The sequence below is a fragment of the Petaurus breviceps genome, unplaced genomic scaffold, assembly GCF_028583685.1.
Source record: "Petaurus breviceps papuanus isolate PSGF00001 unplaced genomic scaffold, PetGlider_PUasm1.0 91133, whole genome shotgun sequence".
In the NCBI taxonomy this organism is placed as follows: domain Eukaryota; kingdom Metazoa; phylum Chordata; class Mammalia; order Diprotodontia; family Petauridae; genus Petaurus; species Petaurus breviceps.
Window position 1 is genome coordinate 43,554,811 of NW_027187419.1, and position 22,213 is coordinate 43,577,023.

Below are 22,213 nucleotides of genomic sequence, written 5' to 3' on the forward strand. Positions count from 1 at the left end.
ATCTCCTTGTGGGGGAGGAGGAGGGTTGGGTAGGAAAAAGAAGGTGTAAAAAGACTGGAAAGGGGGTCCATAGGTTATCAGTCCTTTCTGAACATCAAACAAGGTTTTATGTTTAATCATGGAGATGATAAGGAGAAACTGGGAATTTATAAAGGGGTAGGGGAATGAAATAGAACTGTACTTCTAGATCACATTGATAGCTAAGTAGAAGATAGATTGATAGACTATAGTTGGAGAGCACCTGAGGCAAGAAGACCAACCAGCAGGCCATTGCAACAGGCCAGAAATGATATGAGCGTTAGAGAAGAGAAGAGGACATATAGAAGAGATATTAAAAAGGTAAAATGGACCGACTTGGCAAAAGATTAGAAACCAGGGAGGGGAAATGGGGTAAAGAGTCAAAGAAGATCTCTAAGTTGAGAGCTTGAGTGATTGGGAGAATTGTGATAAGTTTGCAGTAACAGAGAAGTTAATAAGTAGTAAAGGTTTGAGGGAGAAGCTAAGGAGTTCAGTTTTGGACATGTTCATTTAAAATGTCTACAGGGCATTCAGTTCAATATGTTTAATTAGCAAGTGAAGATATAAAACTAGATATGAAGAGGTTAGGAATGGATAATATGAATGATAAACATCTGTAGAGCAATGGCATTTGAATTCACAAGAGCTGATACAATCAGCAAGTGAAACAGTATAAAGACAGAAAAGAAAAGGGAACAGGATAGAGTCCCGCAGAACCACCATAGTTTGTGGGCATAACCTGGATGAAGATAGATCTAGCAAAGGAGACTGAGAATGAGACATCAGACAGGTAGGAGAAGAACCAAATGAGTAGTGTCATGAAAGTCCAGAGAGAAAAAGAATATCAAAGGGAGGAGGGTGATTGACAGTGTCAAAAGCTACAGAGAGGTCAACATGGATAAGGACTGAGAAAAGGCATTAGATTTGGTAATTAAGAGATCACTGATACTGTTATAGAGAATAATCTTAGTTGAATGATGAAACTGAAAATCCAACGGCAAAGAGTTAAGAAAATAGTGAGAAGAGAGGAAGTAGAGGCATTGGTCACAGATAGCCTATTCAAAGAGGTTAGTAGTAAAAAAAAAAAAAAAAGAGGCAATATATAGGATGATAACTAGCAGGGATAGATGGATCAGCTGAGAGCTTTATGAGGATACAGGAAACATGGCCATGTTTGTAGGCAGTAGGGAAGTAACAAAGAGACAGGGAGACATTGAAAATTAGTGAGAAAGTAGAAATTACAGAGCCATCTGGAACGACATTAGCTGAGCATGTAGAAGCATTAACCTGGGCAAAGAGAAGGGTCTTCTCTTCATGTGCAACAGGCTTGAAGGAAGAGGTAGTGGTGGAAGGCACCTAGCTGAAATGATATGATGAGGAAGCAATAAAGAGAGTTCTTAGCAAACAGCCTCCATTTTTTTTTTTCAGTAAAATATGAAGCAAAGTACTAGTTGATAGATGTGGAGTCATGAGAAGTTTGATGAGGGATGAAATTATTTGGAAAGGATGTTTTGATGATTGGGATAGTGAACTAAGAGGGAGGGATGTCTGTCTAATCATATGGGAGTAGGGGTAAACAAAAAGTTAGTGTTGGGCTTCTTTTGCTAAATGGAAGTAATAGTTCATTCCTCTTTTGCTGTTCAGTTGGGACTAGGTCCTAGATTTTTAAAAGACATGTAAAATTAAAGGGATGGACCACTATATTTCTAAGCCTGCAATCTGTCAAGAAAAGATAAGGATGACAAGAACCTACAGAAAATGAGTCTGAATGCATTTTTGATCTATAAATAATTATTTTATTGTATGTCCCAAAGTAAAATGAAGTATGGTCCCCAAACAGTTTTATTTCAACAATACAGACATAACTTTAATCAACCTAACAATTTATGGGGAGGAAAAGAAAACTTCCTTTAGAAAAGTTGTTCTATTAACTGAAGATTATGTTTTACTATCTGCCTATGTCACAAGTAAGCACTGATAAAGTGCTCTGAAACCATTTAAGTTGATATATGTGTATATTCCATAATCATCAACATCATGATTATTAACCTTGGAAAATATGAAGTAATTTTAATAATACAACATCCATTTTAACTAGAGAAATTCCCTGGGAGAGACTAAATATAAAACATGTCATAAAACTTATGTAAATTCCAATTTTGACAATATATAAAACAAAGGTTCCCCCCCCCAATATCAATGAGGATACTAGAGAGGTGGGGAAAGAGAATAATGATTTACATATCTCATTCTTTCCTCACAACAACCCTACAAAGTAAATATTGTTAATATCTCCATTTTACAGTCGAGGAAAGTGAGGCAACATTTTAAAGTCAGAATCTAAATTAATGTAGTCAGGAACAGGCTTTAAACACTTTGACAGTTAAATTTCACATATATAATAATGTGGAAAATAAAGAAGTGGTCATTGAATTGTTTTCTTGTCACAAATTAGCCCAGACAAGTTCAGTCATGTAATAGTCTACCTTAGTTGGTACGTCAGCATAACTGATTCTAACTCACATACATAGTGATTTCTGGAAAAATATGTTAACTCAGTAAGATAACTCACTTTCTTCTGGAGAAAAATTTGTTAATTTACTAGATTTTTATCAAGCTTTCTGACCAAAAGTTCAAAATGGAGTTTAAAGAGTTAACTGTATTAGCTGGAGCTGAGAGAAGAAAACTATATGGTGAAAGGGAAAAGCTAAATTGTTAAAAGAAAAGTACACAGAGTAAGAAACAATAAAAAATAATTTAGGGAATACTTCTACATTAACATGAGCAATTTCTTGTCATGGGTTTTTAGATATAACTGGATTTAAGACCAAAATATTAGGCCACCTGAGGTATAGGTAAAAGGAAATGTCTAAATCAAATATTTATAACATATTTTGCAAAATATATACTTGGTAATACCAGTCACTTCTAATCATTCCAATCTGCAGAAGACCTTTCGGGATATTGTTTTTAAATTGAGAGGTGAATCTAAACTTTAATTCTGTGAAATGTACTAAAAAATATTATCTATCCTTTTCAATGCCAAAATTCTGAATTTCTAACTCCCCGTGATAATTTTAGTTTCTGCAGATCAATTATGAAACATTACCAAATTTAACAACTTAAGTAAAACTTCTTGATTTATTCTGCTTCTAAATTGTATCACCCAAAACCCAAGCCACATCATCAGCCTCTTACTCTGTTAACAAAAAAAGAATCCACACAGACTTATTTATTTCAGTAGAATCTTCACTTGTTACAATTATTTCACTCATTTTATCACAGTTCCTCCTCCAACCTTCAGAGTACAATTAAACTTTATCTGAAAAACCTTAATTATTACATTAACATTACTCAGTTTTGAGATTTTTTTCTTTAAATCTCTACTGAAATTTCTAGTATCCCTCTTATTATTTCAAAAACTCACACTGGGTTATCATATTCAACTCCTGATCATTCAAATTTGTCAGTCAATTTTTAAATTATCTCCCATTTTCCTACATGTCCAACTTTCACTCATTTCAATGATCATGAAAAAAAATCATGAGGGTGATCAAGAAAAAACAGAATCAAACACAAAATTGTTAATTATGTTTCTTTTAAATAGCAGTAGTTAGCATTTATGTAGCCTTTAAAGTGCTTTCCAATTATCTTATCTGATCCTCACAATACCAGGTGGGGTAGGTGCTTTTATTAACCTATTTTACAAATGGAGAAATTGAGAAAGACCAAGATTAAGTGACTTGCCTAAAGATGCAAAATCAACAAGTGTCTACGGCAGGATTTGAACTCAGGCATGTCTTCTTGACTATGAGGTCAGGTGCTATTTCTATCCCCATTTTGCTGATGAGGTAACTGAGGAAGACAAAGGTTAAGTAACTTCCCCAGACATATCCACCCCCAAAAGTTCATATGGACTATTGGTGCCCGATGTCTGGTAGAGCCTTCTAAGCGCATATTGTCTGATGAGCCACAGCTGAGCACATTGTACCTTGACCCCAACATAGTGATGTCATTTTGGTCCTCTTCGAACTAACTTTCCCAGGTCATATAACTAATAAACATCTGAAGCTATATCTGAACTCAAGTCTTCCTGAATCGAGGTCAGGTACTCTTATCTACAACACTAGGGAGATGAGGTAAACTTGACATGAATTATCCCTTCTCCTCACCTGGAAGTTTCATGCCCCTCCATCCCATCCCACTCCATCCCCAACACAAATACCAACTAAAGCCATGAGAAGTGAGTAGTGACTGAAACATGAACCACATCATTTCTGGGTTTTCTACCAGTTACCAATGAGAAAGGTGGGAGAAAAAGAAAACCTAAGACATCTCTCCTCTCCCCTAAAACTGTTAACAACAAACTCTGGAAACTGAAAAACTGAATTATGACATTTCATCATTCCTGAAAAGAAAGGAAGAAAAAACAAAAGGTTATTCCCCTCTCTAAACTAATAGAAAATAGTCTGACACATGTAAACCCTTAAAGTGGTGAGATTAAATGCATTTTTGTATGAAATACTGCTCACAAAATTACCATGACTTTAAGCCATTTATTATCTCTCAGTTTCTTCATCTGTAAAATAGGAAAGTAAGGCTGGATAACCACTAAGGTTGCTTTCAACTTTACTACTATGATTTTATGACCTTTGATAAGTACTTAAATAAACATAATTATCTTTTGACGGTGGGGGGGGGGGGGGGGGGGGGGGGGGAGGGGGGAGATCATGCATACAATGGTGATACCTATAAAGTAAGGGTGAGCATTTGGCCTAGTGAATCAAGCTCCAATACATGTCCTATGTGTACTATGGCAACAATCCTTGAAATATATATATATATTTTTTCAATATTAAACACTTAACCTTTAATGGATTTTTAAAAAATTACTCTTGGTCTTACAAAAGAGGCAAAATAGTTGACTTCAAATAGGTCATCTAAAGGAACCAAGGAAAGGAAAAAAAACTTTTGTATGTCATCAACTCTTCTGGTAGACTGGTGAAGCCTATGACCCCCTTCTCTGAATAATGATTTTAAATGTACAAAATAAAATGCATAGGATTACAAAGAAAACCAAAGGTTAATGAAAATAAAGATGTAATTTTTTCCCCATCCAAGTTCACAAACCGCCTGAAACTATCCACAAGGTCATTACATTGGAAGGAAGTCTGCGGCAACCCGGATTAAGAACTCTTGGTGTCATTGAATTTGGCTTCGGGAGGGAGTGAAATACACACTAAATAGGGTATCTCACCCTCCAGGAGAATAGGGGAGGAAGGGGATGAGAGGGGGGATGAGGGAAGGGAGGGTAGGCTGGGGGGGAGGGAAGTTGGAAGCACTCACTTTTGAAAATAGACTGGATCAAGGTAGAGAATAGAACAAGTGGGAGGTGGGATAGGAAGCAGGGAAATATAGTCAGTCTTTTACAATATATCTACTATGTTATTGTTTTGCATTAGCCACATATGTACAACCTATACTGAACTGCTTATCTTCCCAGTAAGGGTGGGTGACAAGGAAGGAAGGGAATGAATCTGGAATTGAAAGTTTTAAAATCAAATATTCAAATACATATGTGTGTATATATATGTATATATATATGTGTGTGTGTGTGTGTGTGTGTGTGTGTATATATATATATATATATATATATACTATTATTAATACCATCTTACATGTAATTGGGAAATAATATATACAGGCACTGAGGCATAGAGATCCACTGGAAAAGTCGAAAGGGGCATGGGAGAAAATATGGGAGAGAGCAGATTGGAGGAGGGGATATCCTGTGGGACTGCTATTTTGGGGCGGTGGATAGGGGAAAAACGGGGAGAAAATTTGTAACTCAAAATCTGGCGTAAATGAATGATGTAAACCAGAAGTTAATAAAGCCTTAAAAAAATACTCTTGGTGTTGAAGAAAACAGATGTACTTTTGAAATTGTCTGCAAAGGTCAGTAACAAAGTACAGATGCTAGAACATAATACAGAGCAGCCTTTCCCCCACAAGATTGTGAGTTCCTTGAGTGCAGGGACTGGTTATTTATTTGGGTTTTGTGTTTTTCTATGGGCGTTTGGGGTTGGTTTGCTGTTGTTGTGTTTGGGTTTTTGGGGGGTTTTTTGGTTTTTTTGTTTAGGGGTATTTTTTGCCTTTCTTTGTACCCCCACAGTATAACACTATGATTGGTAGGCACTTAAATGTTTACTGACTGACAGACTGACTGACCCAAAGCATAAGCTGGGGAAGATAGCAGATAGTCTCTGTAGTCAAGTGGGAAGATCTCAGCCACAAAACAGAAAAGTATTAAAATATAAATGAGACAAAATTTTATTTCCAGTTGTACCACCAAGCCCAACAACCTTGGACAAGACACTGATTTGCTTTAAGTCTTATCTTCTTCCTTCTTACCTTCTTCCTCATATCTCAAATCAAATCAGTTCATTCAATTCTATTATATCTCCCACTCCCAGAGCCAAGATGCGTCAATCTGCATCATCTGCAATGATACATCATCTCTCCAATATGTTCCCCTCTTTCCTCTGGCACTAACACCACTCTAGAGCAAGCCCTCACCACCTCTCTCCTGGATGATTGCAATAACCTGCTGGTGGGTCTGCCTATCTCTTCCCACTCCAATCCATCCTCCATTCAGCCACTAAAGTGATTTTCCTAATTTCTCCAGTAGTTTCCCTATTACCTCTAGGACCAAATATAAAACAGTCTTTTTGTCATTCAAAGCCTTTCATAATCTAGTACCCTCCTACCGTTCCAGTCTTCTTAAATCTCAATCCCCACCACCTCTGTTATACAGTCATTCCACTAACAAGACTCCTCATCTCTCAGCTCTGGACATTTGCTCTGGCTGTCCCCCAAAGCCTGGAACACTCTCCCTCCTCTATTCTGACTGCTGACTTCTGTATCTTCCTTTAAGTACCAACTAAAAGGCCTTTTTTTTTTTACTAGAAACCTTCCCCAAACTCTCCCCTCTGTTACGTATTTCCTATTTAGAATGTATATAACCTACTTTTTATCTATTTGTTCGTATGTTTTTTCTCCCATCATGTGGTAAGATCCTTAAATGCAAGGACCATCTTTTGCCTCTTAGCCTTAGCATGGTGCCTAGTAGGCACTTGATAAATGATTACTAATTGATTGACTAAATTCAACAAACACTTATTAAGTATCTCCTATGTACAAATCACTCTGCTAGATAAATGGGGACACTTGAAAATTCGAATGAACTATGATCTCAGCAATGTGAGATCACCTCTAACACTCCACCACCTATTTCCATGCCTGGAACTCACTTCTTCCTCACTTCTGCATGTTACGATCTCTAGCTTCCTCTAAGGCTCAGTTTAAGCTTCACCCTCTATATGAAGCCTCTTCTTAAAACACAGTCCATCTGTGAATGCCTCGCTTCACCCCCCCTAAAATGTATCTCTTCTATATATATTTTTTGTATATATCCATGCCAATGAGTTCTCTTCTCCACTTCAATGAATAAACAAGCATTAAGGGCTTACTATATGTTGTGTGTGAGTGTGTATTCAAAGTCCTGTTTTGTGGTGATGATATAAATAAAAAAGCAAGACAGTTCCTACTCTCAAAGTGCTTATATTCTAATAGGATGAGACAATAGAGTAGAAATGAATTTCAAGTCATATGGTTGCAATTTGTACTCCTAATTATGACTTCTGCAGATGAATATTAAAATAGGTTTGCTATCACTGTATAGATACTAGAAAAACAAAAAGAGAATGGAGCTTGGAATGGATGATGTAGTTTAGCTGGATCATGATGAGAATAAAAGCTGATATATAACAATTAGATGAGTGAATAATCTTAACAGTCATCCTTTCTCCAATAAGAAGTAATCATTATATTTTCTCATTGAGCAATCTTAGGCTTGGAAAACAGCTGAAATAAGTGAATCAGACATTCACAGAAATTTAGAAATGGAAGAGATTGCATAGTCCATATCCCTAATTTTTTTATACCAATAAGAAAACAAGTCCATAAAGTGATTTTCCCAAGGTCACAGCAATTTAGCAGCAGAATAACAACTTGAACCCAAGTCTTTTGAGTCCAGTCAAGTATTTTCTCCTTTATACCACGAACATTACCCAAAATGAATCCTACCAACCCACTGTCAATATACTGTATGCTTTGCAAAGACTCATTTATTCAAAATTTCTCCCATTCCATTGGGCAGTGACCTAATTTTACCAAGTATCTGTTTTATACCAAAATAAAATATATAACAGCCAACAGAATCTTGTATAATACTAAATGTGAGTTTCATTTAGATTGATAAAAAAAACAAACAGAAATGGAAACTACAGAAACCTTTAAGGCCAAGTAACTATAGAATTCAAAAACCTGAAGGATCAGAATCTTAAACAAAACATTTTTCAAATGTATCTTTGCCCTCAGCAAAACTAATCCAAGAGAAAGGAAAATAATTCATCTCTCAAATAACTGACTCCCTGAACTTTTCTAAATGTTCTACCCTGATTTGTAAACTACAAGCATAAGCTAGATGCTATACACTAAAACAGCCATATGAAACCAAGTCAAGCATGTCACCAAAACACGGGGAAAATAAAGAGCATTAGAGTTAGAATCAAAAGATCTGGGTTAAAATCCCATATATGCCATAGCAGGCTATCTGTGTGGCCATAAGCAACTCCTTTAACTTTTCTAAGCTCAGATTTCTTCATCTGTAAAAATAAGAGAGTTAGATGAGATGACCTCTAAGGTTCCTTCCAGTTCTATGATCCTATGTTCCATATATTTTGATAAGAATCAAAGGTTTAACTTTATTCAATAAAATTTGGTTCTTTATATGGTGCTAATGATAAAGATCTTGATTCATCTGATCTCAGAATTTACAGTTTTATTGATGTGATCTTAAGACATGGTTTAATATATTGCAGTATTGTACCCTATGGTTGCTGAGATTTTTTTTTAAGATAACTTGGCAAACTTGGCCAGCTCACTTAGAAGTAGCCACTAAGAAAAATAATAATCTATTTTATCCCCTAAAACCAAGGAAATTCTGATTTTTTTCCAAGATTATTATTATTATTATATCTATAGTTCCCAAGAAGTCTTAGAGGACACAATTTAAAATGAAGATATTACAGTATAATGAGTAGTAATGTTTTTCATTTGATAACAGAATTTTCTAAAATGTCACTGGTGTCTGGAGACTGATCAAAGAAGGCAGAATCTTAGAACTGGGTTATCAGTTAAGAGTCCCTATGAGATATTATTTGGCAGGGCACCAGATTTTAACAGTTGATGCTTCATAAAGGTTCCAATGAAACTAAGGCCATAGCTCTCTAGTGTCACTCCAAAGAATCATTAAATCTCATTGCTAAAAGGTACCTGAGGCAGTCAGTCAGTTAGCCAATAAGCATTTAGGTGCTTACTAAGTGCCAGGCATGGTGCTAAGGGCAGGGAATATAAAAAGAGGCAAAAGATACTCCCTCCCCTCAAGGAGCTCACAATCAAATGGGAGAGACAACAAGCAAATTACTTACAAACTCTATCCAGGATAAATAGGAAATAATTAAAAGAGGGATGGCAGTAAAATTCAGAGAGGTTAAGACTAGTTTCCTGTAGAAGACAGTTTTAATTGAGACCTAAAAGAAGCCAGGGAAGGCAAGTAGGCAGAGAGGTGAGGAGGGAAAGCATTCCAGGCATGAGAGACAGGCAGAGAAAATGCCCAGAGATAAAGAGTTTTGTTCCTGGAACAGAAAAGAGGCCACTGTTCACTGGACGGAAGAGCACATTGTAAGGGTTTTGTTGCTGATTAGTTAGTTGCTTTTCAATCCTGACTCTTCATGAAAGCATTTTAGGGTTTTCTTGGCATAGATACCAAAGTGGTTTGCCATTTCCTTCTCTAGCTCGTTTTACAGATGAAGGAATGAGGCAAACATAGTTAAGTGACTTTCCCCAGGAAGATGTAAAAAGACCAGAAAAGTAAAAAAGATGCTTGTATTTTTAAATAAAATGCCTAGTGGGCAAATATATATCTATATCTATATCTATATCTATATCTATATCTCAGACAGTGATGGAAAAGCTACTTCTGGGGAACAGGGCTAGAATCAAGTCCCCATGGCTCATTCTCCTTCCACTTCTAAACCTATAGATACTCTAAAAAGTTTCAGGTTTGGTTTGGGTTTTCCCCCTTTTGCTTTTGTTTCATAACAATTATTGTTGTAATGAAACTCTGGTAATTCTAGATATTAGCAGAAAAAAAGTCTAGTGGTAGCAAACAGCTATTTATTTTTAGAACCAGTCATTTTTGTTAGAAATGGTCTTAACCATTATGTCTCTTGTTACAGTACTCAGTTCCCTAGATCATGCTACCTCAATAGAGAAAGCACTATTCTTAAAAAAAATAAATAAATAATAACTTAAAACCTGTTACCCATTAAATAGAAGCTACTAAATTAAGGCAAGCAGGAAGCTTTATCTTTTGGCTTTGTTGACTTACATTTTTAAGCAAAGAGTCATTCATTCGTTCATTCACTCAACAAACATTTATTAAGTGTTTATCTGTGCAATGTACTGCACTAGATAGGAGCTGGGGGGATACAAAGATAAATTAGTACCTGCCCTCAATGAGATTATAATGTGTAGGTGTGAAGCTAACAATATGTATCCATATAAATGTAGAACTAAACAGCTGTATAAGTTCAACAACAATGACAATTATCTCACCTGCTACATCACAGTAAGGTTCAAATACTAACTCTTCCATTTACTACTTATGTAACATTGGGGCAAATCACTTCTCATTTTACTTTTCTTCATCTATAAAATGAGGGGAGATAGGGTGGATGGTGAATGTGATTCCATGTCTAAATCCTAATAATAACCCCCATAGAGAGCATTTATATAGCTTAAAGTTTTGCAAAGTAGTTTACATACATTATCTCATTTGCTCATCACGATAATCCTGTGACACAGTTACTATCATTATCCTCATTTAAATAAATGAGGAAATTTAGTCCTAAAATATCATTAAACATATCAGGTCCAAATTGCTGATCTTTCTATTTTCAAGATTTAAATCTTTCCAGTTCTAAAATTTTTTATTTCTATAAGTGGCATGAAGAAAAACTATCAAGTTTTAGTATATAGTCTGTCTTTAATTATTAAATCTACTTTGCTAAAATAACTCATATAAAATACTAAGTCTTTTATTCAACAATATCAAAGCTACAGTTAAAATTGGTAATATCCACTCATTAACCTTTAACATACACGCTTCTTTTTTGCTCCCAAACATTTCAGCTAGAATGTGCTGTGAAATGATACATTGCTTTTGCATATTTCCTAATGCCATACTGCTGAAAAGGTAGGCAAAAATAATATTTCAACCTTACACAGGTCTGTTGATGATGTCTGAAGAGAGGGAGAGGGAAAGGGAGAGAGAGAGGGAGAAGAAGAGGAAAAGGGAGAGGGAGAAGACAGGGAAAGAGGGAGAGAGAGAATAGAAGGAGGAAGAGGAGGAAAAAGAATGTTAACTATAAACTAAGACAAGTAACCTATAAAACAAGTTTCCTGAAAGATACAGGTATCAACGCAGTTACTTTAAAAAAAAAAAACTGTGTTCTTTGAAATTTCAGTAGATGAAAAGTTAACCCCAAGTCCTAAAGTAAGATTTTAAAATATCACTGAAGTGCCTCCCAAGATTTCCTCCTAAATTTGCCAGTTATAAAAAAAAAAATTCCTGCCACAACTTTTGACATCCCTTCCCCCTAACAATAAATTAAATCAAATACTTGTGTACTACCCAGTTTTCTCCAACATAAAAACAAATAGTACCTTTCCTATTCCTTACTTACAAAATTCCCACGAACATTTACACAGATGACAAAGATTTCTACACAGAAGGATATTTAAATTTGACTGACTGCTGGTGATGTGATTGATCATATTAACAGATAATAATATGATTCAAGAAGAACAACACCAGCACATATAGGAAAGCAGGGAAGGAGTAAGAATCAACGATGAGTGGCAGCATAACAAGCAAACTGAATAATAAAATTCTTGAAACAAAATGACTAAAGGCAAAAAAAATTTTAATCGTGACATGGCAAGATTCTATTCAGAGAAACAATCTAAAGTGAGAAAAGACAATCAGATTGGCTAACAGGGCAAAATTCTTTTTGGTCAAAGCAACTCATGAAACTGTCTGTGAAAGATTATAATAGATTTCAGTAGAGAGGATATCCATAAAGATGGTATCACTTCTGGAGTTCTGAAGTAAAAGATAATTACCAAGAATTTTCACACATCATTAAACAAATATTCTTTACAGTACTTTGAACATTAATTTCTTCTTTCAGAATTTAAAAATATTTTGCCAAACCAATCATGGCAAATATAAATAACAGATAGTATGAAGTCTTAAGAGAGGAGTTAAAAAATATTTATTCTACTCTTCCCTGCCATTTTTTTAATCTTAAAAATAATTAGTTGTACATCAAGACAGAGGCAAAAAGAGCAGAAACACAAAGAAAAGATCAGGATAAAAATAATGGCATGTTCACCTTCCCAAGCATTCACGGGTAAAGTATAAAAAGGTGTTTAATTGCCTATGTAGGTGGCATTGGTGGAGTATATGAAAAGCTTCATCAAGTGACTTTTTTCCCTCTTACTAAGAATTAATTTACATTCATAAGCAGCTTCTTCATGGAAAAGGCCAGAACAAATACTTTTTTTCAAAGTTAAAATTATGATAGAAATAATAACCTGCTGACAGTGCTTTAAAAATAAGATAAGAAAACCTTCCTAAAGAATTTGTTTGTATTTTCAAAGCTTCTAAGCAATCATTTGGGGGAAATTGTCACTTCTAATTTTAAGGCAAAGTGAGGTTGAGGTTATAGATATCATGACCCTACTCTCAAAAACATAAAGAAGAAAGCAAAGGAAGAGAGAAAAGAAAATAAGAAAAATAAAAATAAATTAAACTCAAAGTCTCTCTCAGGTTCAAAGTAAAGAAATGACCAAGAATCAGAGAACATTTTCGAAAGGGGGAAAAAATGTACAGTGACATATAAAGTAACATTTCATAAAAAGTAGACTATGAAGATGTTCAAAAAAGAACATGTTTAGAGGAAGAAAAATGAACAGTACAGATGCCAATCAGATAAGGAAAGTAGTAGGTTTTTATAAGTCTCCACTAGAAATACTTGAAATGAACATGCAAAACCTGTCTAACACCTTTCCTTCCTAGTGTTCTAACAAGTCATTTAAAATGAATTTTTACAAGCTCTAGGGCAAGTTGTGGAATGAAGAGAGCCATAGGGTAACAAGCAACTAGAAACCTGTCCCATTTAACCCAAAACTTCATATTAAAGAAAAAAAAACTCTTACTGAAAGGCAAAGGGACAAAATGAAATTATTAAATAGTTACCTGAAATCCATTTCCCTCTCTTCCATGTCACTATCAGTCACCTGGATCACCTCTGAATCCAACCAAAAGACACTGTCATCTCCAGAAGTACTATTCTCACTTTCTGTTTCCATCCCTGAGAAAATTTAAATCTTCAAGTCTATAGCCAGGAAAACCAAAGTCTCAGTTGTTCATCTACACTGCATTTGCATGTATTCAGGTGTGTGACTAAAATGCAAGTGATCGGTATTTGCTGTTCATGCCCAGTCACAGTCAACTACATATTAATTTAATTACAGTTGGTAAAGACAGGAAATCACATCCAGGACACTCATTGGGCCTGAAATATGACTACAATACCTGTGACACCCATTTAACACTCCCACTGCCTTAGGCTTTGTGGCCTAGATAATAAAAAGGAAAGTCCAACTGAAGGTCATTTTTGCTAATTAAGACCATTATTTAATAAAACTCCATTTTCTCAAATATTCAGGTTAATAGGATTAAAATGGAGATATTTTTAAGAAACATTCTTTCAATGATTCTCTGCTATAACAAACAAGTTTTCCTGAGGCAAATACCATTATACAGACTAATCAAACTGAAAGAGAATCAAAACTGATGGGAAAAATTTCTATCTTCTTGGCATATACTGCACAATAAACCCACCAGTATCATATACAATCTTCCTTTACCTCAATGACAATTGTTATGTACAATTTTCAGGTGAAATATTTTTTATTTGAAGTTCATGAATTTTTTTAAATTATTTTAATAACTTTCCACACACATATGAAAAGCTATTGACTTTTGGTCTAGACCAAATTATAAAGAAGAAAAAAAAATTATTAACACGTTCTTTAAATCACAGTCTGCCATTAGTCGTCACATCTACATAATGTTAATTCTCTAGTACTAAAGCCCACTATACTTGTCATTAATAATGTTAATTATTATTGAACATTTCTAGAGCACCAAAAAAATTGGTGGGATGACTAAACCAAACTATAGAAAAATGGATTAGTACACACTGGATCTTCACAGTCCAAAATGAAAAAAAAACAAAAAACACAACATCCTGATTGGCTTTGCTTAAAATCAAAACATTTTGCCTTGCTTCCTATAAAACTACAATCTTGCTTCTTCAGAACTCTTTCTGGGTTTCATCTACTAGCTCCAAGTGGTTTTTGATAGAAATCAAGATTTGTGGCCAAAGCTACCAATCAATTCAGGATTTTTTTTCACTAGTTTAAGCCCTGTTTAATAATTTTTAATAACTGGTTTGGAAAAATTGCTAGTTCCAATCAAGTTTCCATTGCTACCATAAAAATCACAGGTGCTAATTTCTTTAAAATGCCCAAGTTGTCTTCTGTAATGGAACTGTTTTCCAGGGCCCCCTGTACTTACTTACAAATGCATATGATAGATGCAAGTCATCTCAGGATGTTAAATACTGAATAAAAGCCCTGAGTATTCACTCAATTGGTATATTTATTACAGCTATATATATATATATATATATATATATATAGTATGACGTTAAGTCAGGAGACTGACTCTGGAGAGGGAATAAATTTAAACCCAGGTCAAACTTTAAGGTACTTTTGCCTTTTTCCATTTAATAAATTTCTATTCCAGTGCCATGAAGTCCCTTGCCCAGCTCTGCTGAGCTGTACCTTCATAGATAATTGCCACCTAAGCAAAGTATGCCCGTGAGTCTAGGAGATGTACAGATAAAATGTCTCAGACTCTAGCCAAGGCAATTAAGGGAAGTTACTACCTCTTTATGGAGAATAACAAATATTCTCTATCAGCCATAGAGTGATCTAGACTCTCCCCCACTATCTTTTCTCCCTCCTTTAAGAAATGAAATATCCATGGACCACCAAAAGTAAATTATGGCAGCAGAAGCAAGAAATTACACCTTGTCAGTCTACCAAAAATGGCCCTAGAATCTCTGAGAAGTGAAGAAAATGAAGAATCACCAGCACAAAGGTCATGCTGCATAAGCTAGGAGGGCATGCTGCTGTTGCACAAAGGTCAGGGCACCCACTAGCATATGATCCAAGAACTCCACAATCCAAATAAGAATATCTCTCCCAAGGGAAGAAGTAAGAAAAACATGAATTGTGTTCTCAGTCTTAACATTCAAGATCATTTGTGACTCCAAAACTTCTTCAATAACTTTGCTAAAATACATTAAGTTCTACACTATGGGCTTTCATTTCCTTCATGTTCTGGAAAACTTACCACACAACCATATGTTTAGAAAACAACTGCTCCTAAATGGGGGAAATGGAGAGAGGAGGGGCAAGTGGGGCAAAAGAGTAATGGCCAGAAAAGATTATCACCATTCTCCAAGACACACAAACTTGCAACTTCAGTGTCATCTTTTACTTCTCATTCATACTCCATCCCCTCTCCCCCCCATCCACTCCCGTTATCTAGAGGGTTTTGTGGTTGTTATTGTTTTTAGGATTCCTACAATGTCCAGGATCATAAATAAAATGCTCTGTTTGTAATTTAAAATTATTCACAACCTATCCACCTGCAGTGTCTTACTTGCTATTTTCCACTAGCATGGCACTCCATATCTTGGCTCCATGACTTCTCACTGTCTATCATCCATGCCTGGAATGCACTCCTGCCCCACCTCTTACTCTTGGTTTTCAGAGCCTCAGTGAAGACTAAGTTTATATCCTATATTCTGTAAGATGTCCCAGGTCTTATCCAGGGACATCCTTCTCTTGCCTTCTTTCTGAGATTACCTGTCATTATAATTTGCATACACACAGACATACAAATTTGTAAATAGTATGTAAACAGTTATTTGCATGTAGTCTCCTCCAGTAGAATATGAACTCCTTGAAGGCAGGGGCCACTTTCTTTCTTTGTATCCCCAGGGCTTAGCACAGTGCCTGACAAATAATAAACATTTAATAAATGTGTGTTGACTGAGTGATCACCAAGCCACTTTTTTTAAAAGAGGCCATCAGCCCCAGCACACTCTCCCAATGCCTCCCTAGAGCAAAGATAATGAATAAAAAGAAAATGTTGGCAATCTGGAATGTATTCATTAAACTCTTTGAGGGCAGAGTATGCTTTCCTTTTTGTCTCTGAATCCCCAGGTGCTAGCAAATATCCTCAGAGGAGATTCTTTCCTTATATCTTCCTCAGTGCTAGTATGTCCTTTCCTTACTTAATTTTCCTCAGTGCTTGTATGAAGTGTTGAGGGAAATATGAGGAAAGAATCTCAACTTAGGACAATATATGCCTATATTAAGCAAGTGCTCCAGTAACAGAGCACTGATAGCTATCCATAATCTCTACCATAAATTCAATCAGATAAGAACTCCTTTGTGACTGATTATCAACTCAAGATAAGTAGGGTGGAAATTAATTAATTCTATGGAATAGACCAAGAGGTCATATCATCCTCACCAGAGGAGTTATCATTCTAAGTGACATAGTCCTCAGAATTAAGTTTAGATTTTCCTAAAAGTACAGTTAAATTGAAGAGGGACATACTACATCATGGAAAGTCTTTGTTCAAAGGAGGATAAAAGCACAGTTAGGGTCAAAGGACCTGAGGGTGAACATACATGACAGAGAGTAAATTGGAAGAATAGAAGAACCACTCTGCTCAGAAAACCCCTGAGTAGCTGGATCTATGCAACAGTTATCGAGCAGAGAGCAGAGCAGAGAGATTCCTAAACTTTGTGTGTCATTGACCCTGTTTGACAAGCTAGTGAAGCCTAGGAACCCCCTCTCAATATAATGCTTTAAAATGAATACAATGAAACACACAGGATTCAAAAGAAACCAATTATATAAAAATGAATATGTAAATTAAAATGACTTTTTTTTCCTATCCAAGCTCATAAATCCCTCTTTGAAAAACTAAGACCCAAGGTTAAGGAACCTTGCCACAGAGGATGGGCCTTTGCTTTCTGAAAAGGAAACAACATCCCATGCTCCCTAGAAGAAGAAATTCTACAGACATCTTAAGTCAGGAAACACAGAATATAAAGCACAAAATTATACAATTCCATATTAAAGATACATATGCTGCCTCATAACCACCAGCAAATAAACTGGGAAAAGAAATTACTTAAAACATCACTTATCCACTTCCCTGGGTAAACAACAATTTATTCCTGAAGAGATTCAAAGGGTATTGCACATATTTCATTGCCACTATATCTACCCATGGATCAGTTTCGGATTGGTCAGTTTTTTAATTATCACAACCTTCTAAACTGTTCTAAATTAAATGGCTCCCAAGAATAGCATGATGAGGAAATAAGAAAGATCCTGGAGAAACCTCCTAAGCCCCTTCTTTAATACCAAAATCGAAAATATCAATGTTATAGATTAAATCTATTCTTTCAAAAAGTTAAGAAACTCTGTCATTAAAGAAGGCAGAGTTGGGGGGGGGGGGGTAGAGAGCAGAACAATCCAATTACTCCAGGAAAGATTAAGCAAAATGGTGCCAGATTGAATAATGATTAAAAATTTTAAAACTAAAATGAGTACCTTCATCCAACATAGGTCAGCAAAATGAGGACAGTTATTACCCTGTAGGGACTTAAGCAGAAGAGTCCGATAATGCAACCACAATTCAGGAAATTTTTCCAGCAATCACAGCCTGAGTGCTACAGTGAGCAAATTTTAGGACAGCCAAGGATGCCTGGGAGCCACTTTAAAACCTGAGGACTGAAGTGCTCTAACTTAGAAGTCCTAGCTAGGACAGTCAATCACAAAAGAAAGCACGGTGACATGGGGACCCAGGTGAAACACCAGTGCAGTTAAAGCATCTGGTTCAGATACGAGGACTGGAACCAGTAACACAGAAAATTTTATACCAAATCAGCAGTGATCATTACACACACCTTAAAGATACTGAAAGGCTGCAGTCACAGAACTAAACTGCCCAGGAAAGCCACAAAACACTCTATACATCTGAAAGATACAGTCATGCCTGGAAACTGCCAGCACCTGAAGTACAGGAGACAAGAGCAAAAGGGAAAGTGAGAGACAAGACATCAGAATACAAGAAAAATAATTAAAAGGTATAACCATAGGAAAAGAAATAAGACCACAACTCTTGTAGAAAATATGATGGACGAAATAGAGAACTCTAGTAACTCAACAAAAAATTGACCCAAATTCAGATAGCAATTTAATCAAAATGGCAGAAGATAAAATGAATCCACTTAAATCATCAGAATTTCTGATGCCAATAAAACCCAAAAAGAAATAGAAAATTTCATGCCGTTATCAAAGGAATAAATATAAGCTATCAACAATCATATGAAAAAATGTTCTAAAACACTTATAATTAGAGAAGTACAAATTAAAACACTAATTGCATACCCTTTGATGCAGTGGTTCAACTACTAGGCCTATTCCCCAAAGAGATCAAAGAAAGAGGGAAGGGACAAGATGTACAAAAATAATTACAGAAGCTCTTTTCATAGTAGCCAAAAACTAGAAACTTAGGTAGGAGTCACCTATTAGTGAATGGCAAAATAAATTATGGCATACAAATATAAAGGAAAATTATTATAAGGTAAGAAATAACAAAATGGACAGTTTCAAAAGAAACTAAGAAAAACTGCAGAGACAGTGAAGTGAGAAAAACCAGAACCATGTATATAATGACAAAACTATTAAGTAAAACAACTTTAAAAGACTTTTCAACTCTGATTAATGCCATTGACAAACCACAATTCTTGAAAATTGAGGAGGAAGAACATTAACAACCACCTGACAAAAACAAGTTATAGACTTAAATGTCAAATAAGTTATAGATTTTGAATATGGGTAATGAAGGAATTTATTTAATTTGACTGTGCATATTTTATGAGATTTTTCCTTTTTTGTTGTTGTTCATGGGAGAAAGAAAACAAATGTGTTAAGTGAAAAAATAACATTAGGCTTTCTTTAAAAAAAAAAACAATCAACATTTAAAAGCAAATTTAAAAAAAAACAATACAAATGAAAATGTTTCCCTCTGTTCAATCTGTACTCAGAGTCCATCAGTTCTCTCCCTGGAGGTGGATAGCATTTTTCATCATGAGCCCTCTGGAAGTGTTGTGGTTCACTGTATTAATCAAAGTAACTAAGTCTTTCACAACGTGATCACTGTTAAAATACTGATGTGTATACAGTATTCTCTTGGTTTGATTCATTTCATTCTGCATCAGTTCACAGAAATCTCAAGTTTTTCTGAAACCATCCACTTTGTCATTTCTTACAGCACAAAAGTATTCTATTATAATTATATACAGCTTATTCAGCTGCTCCCTAATTGATGGGTAATTTCTGTTTCCAATTCTTTGCCACTACAAAAAGAACTACTACAAATATTTCTGTACATGTGGATCCTTTGACTTTTTTATTCCTTTGGGAAATAGACCTGGTAGTGGTATTGCTGGGTAAAAGGGTATTGCACATTTCTGTAGCCCTTTGGCACCATTCTTCAGAATGGTTGGACCAATGTAGAACTCTACCAACAATACATTCATGTCTCTATTTTTCCATATCCCCTCCAGGATGTGTCATTTTCTTTTTATGTCATGTCAACCAATGGGTATGAGGAGGTACCTGAGGGTTGTTTTAATTTGCATTTCTAGAATTACTGGCAATTTACAGCATTATTATACGACTATTTATAGCTTTGATTTCTTCTTCTGAAAACTTCCTGTTCATATCCTTTGACCATTTATCAATTGGGGAATGATTTCTACTCTTGTAAATATGGCTCATTTCTCTAGATACATTTGAGAAATGAGACTTTTATCAGAAAAACTTACCATAATTCCCCCCCCCCCAAGTTTCTGGATTTCCTTCTAATTTTAGATGCATTTGATTTTGTTTGTGAAAAGTACTTCTGATTTTAGTGTAATCAAAATTATTCATTTTACTTCACTCTATCTCTTATATGGTCATGAATTCTTTCCCTATCCATAGGTCTGACTGGTAAATTTTCCATGCTCTCCTAAATTACTTACATCACTTTTTCTGTCTAAATCATGTACCCATCTTGACCCGTATTTTAGTATACAGTGTGAGAATTAGGTCTACACCGAGTGCAGACCTACACAACATTTACCCTGCCAAAGGATTTCAGGCTATCCAGAAAAAATGCAGATGATGTACAGGCCTATGCAATATACCCCCCTCATGGGCCTTATGTTGTACAGACCTGGTCAGACTGCTTTCCAGTTTGCCCAGAACTTTTTGTTGAATAGTGACTTCTTTGCCCCAATACCTGGGATCTTTGGGTTTATTAAACACTAGGTTACCATATTTACTTCGGCATATTGTATGTCTAATGTATTCCACTGATCAGACACTTAATTTCTTATATAGTACCAGATTATTTTGATGATTAACATTTTATAATGTAGTTTGTTATCTGGTACTACTAAACCACCTTTTTTCACTTTTCACTAATTTCCTTGTTATTCTTGACGTTTTATTTATCTAGAGAACATGTTACTGTTTTTTCTAGATGTACAAAATATGTCTTTGGTAGCTTAGTATAGCTCTGAATAAGTAAATTAATTTAGGTGGTAATTGACATTTTTATGATGCTGGCTTTGGTTTATCCATGAGTAATTAATATTTCTCCAACTGTTTACATCTACCTTTAGTAGTATGAAAAGCATCTTGTAACTGTGTTCATATAGTGCTGTAATGGTAATGGAATTTAAAGATCCCCTTGTACTGGCTTGGTTTTCGGGTTAAGTGTTAAAACCCAGAACTTGTGAATCCCACTTATAGGATGGACTTGATGGCGTGAAGAAAGGGGGCTGAACTGGGAGGAGCTGGTGCTGTGGATTTAGAAAGAGGCCTAAGCGGAGAGAGACCCAGAAGAACTTTTGGGAGCAGCATCATGGAGGCAGAGACAGAGAATTGCCGGGGGCCAGAGCTCCTAAGAGAGAGAACTGACCGCCAAAGACACCCGGACTGCTGAGGACCAGTTGGAGCTGCCCAGGACTTTTGAGAACTACCACCCAGAGCTGCTGAGAACTGAGGAGGAATGACTATGGTGCCAGTATTTTTTCTGTCTGTTTTGATGTTACTTTGTCAGATTCGTCTGCTGGTAAAGGACAATGCTGTTGTTGCAGAGGTTCTGCAACCCTGCAGTCGGTTCAGAAGCCCTGAAGGAGGATTTTCTTGTTGTATGTTTACATTAGTCCTGGAGGAGGGTCTTGCTGATATTTTCAGGGGTCCTGAGACTGTTCTGCAAGCAGAGAGTGAATTGATGAGGACACTGGCAATGTATACTGTGGCTTTGTTAAGCTTTGTCTTCTCAGGTACAGGGATTGCTGAGAACTTGCCTCGGGCCAAGATGAAGAAAAGACCTCTCCTTGGATATTGAATGTTGTGATGAAATATTGTAACCTTGTTGTGGCTTAGGGGTAGATGCCTTTGTGCTCTCCACTGCCCCTTTGAGAAGTGAGAAGGTGCTTGGTGGTAATTGATGATAATTACAATTTAGTTGTGATCTAGAGGTGGAGTACTTTGATTTTTGTGCTTTGTGACTGACCAAATGAATGTACTTTGTTTATGATTGGAAACTAATCTCCAGTGGAATAGAGAGAAGACTTTTGTGATTGACTAAATGAATGTACTATCCACAGGTGGAGTACTAGGACTTTAGTACTTTGCGATTGAATTGAGGACTTCCTAAGTTATTGAGTTACACATGATGAATGCTGCATTTTGATTTTCTGTGAATGTCTTGTCTTAATCTGT

General features: G+C 35.8%; 1 protein-coding gene across 6 annotated transcripts in view; it reads right to left on the reverse strand.

Annotated features, from left to right (window-relative positions):
- Positions 1–22,213, reverse strand: part of ARHGAP32 (Rho GTPase activating protein 32) — a 423,257-nt gene that overhangs the window by 258,370 nt on the left and 142,674 nt on the right. For 3 of the 6 annotated variants that reach the window (XM_069079887.1, XM_069079886.1, XM_069079881.1), the window contains exon 1: positions 13,466–13,734. The exons of the other annotated variants lie outside the window; for them this stretch is intronic. In XM_069079887.1, the coding sequence (XP_068935988.1) occupies positions 13,466–13,578 (113 nt within the window). In that variant the 5' untranslated portion in view covers positions 13,579–13,734. Of the gene's footprint in view, positions 1–13,465; positions 13,735–22,213 lie in introns of those variants that run through there. 6 annotated transcript variants of the gene reach the window in all.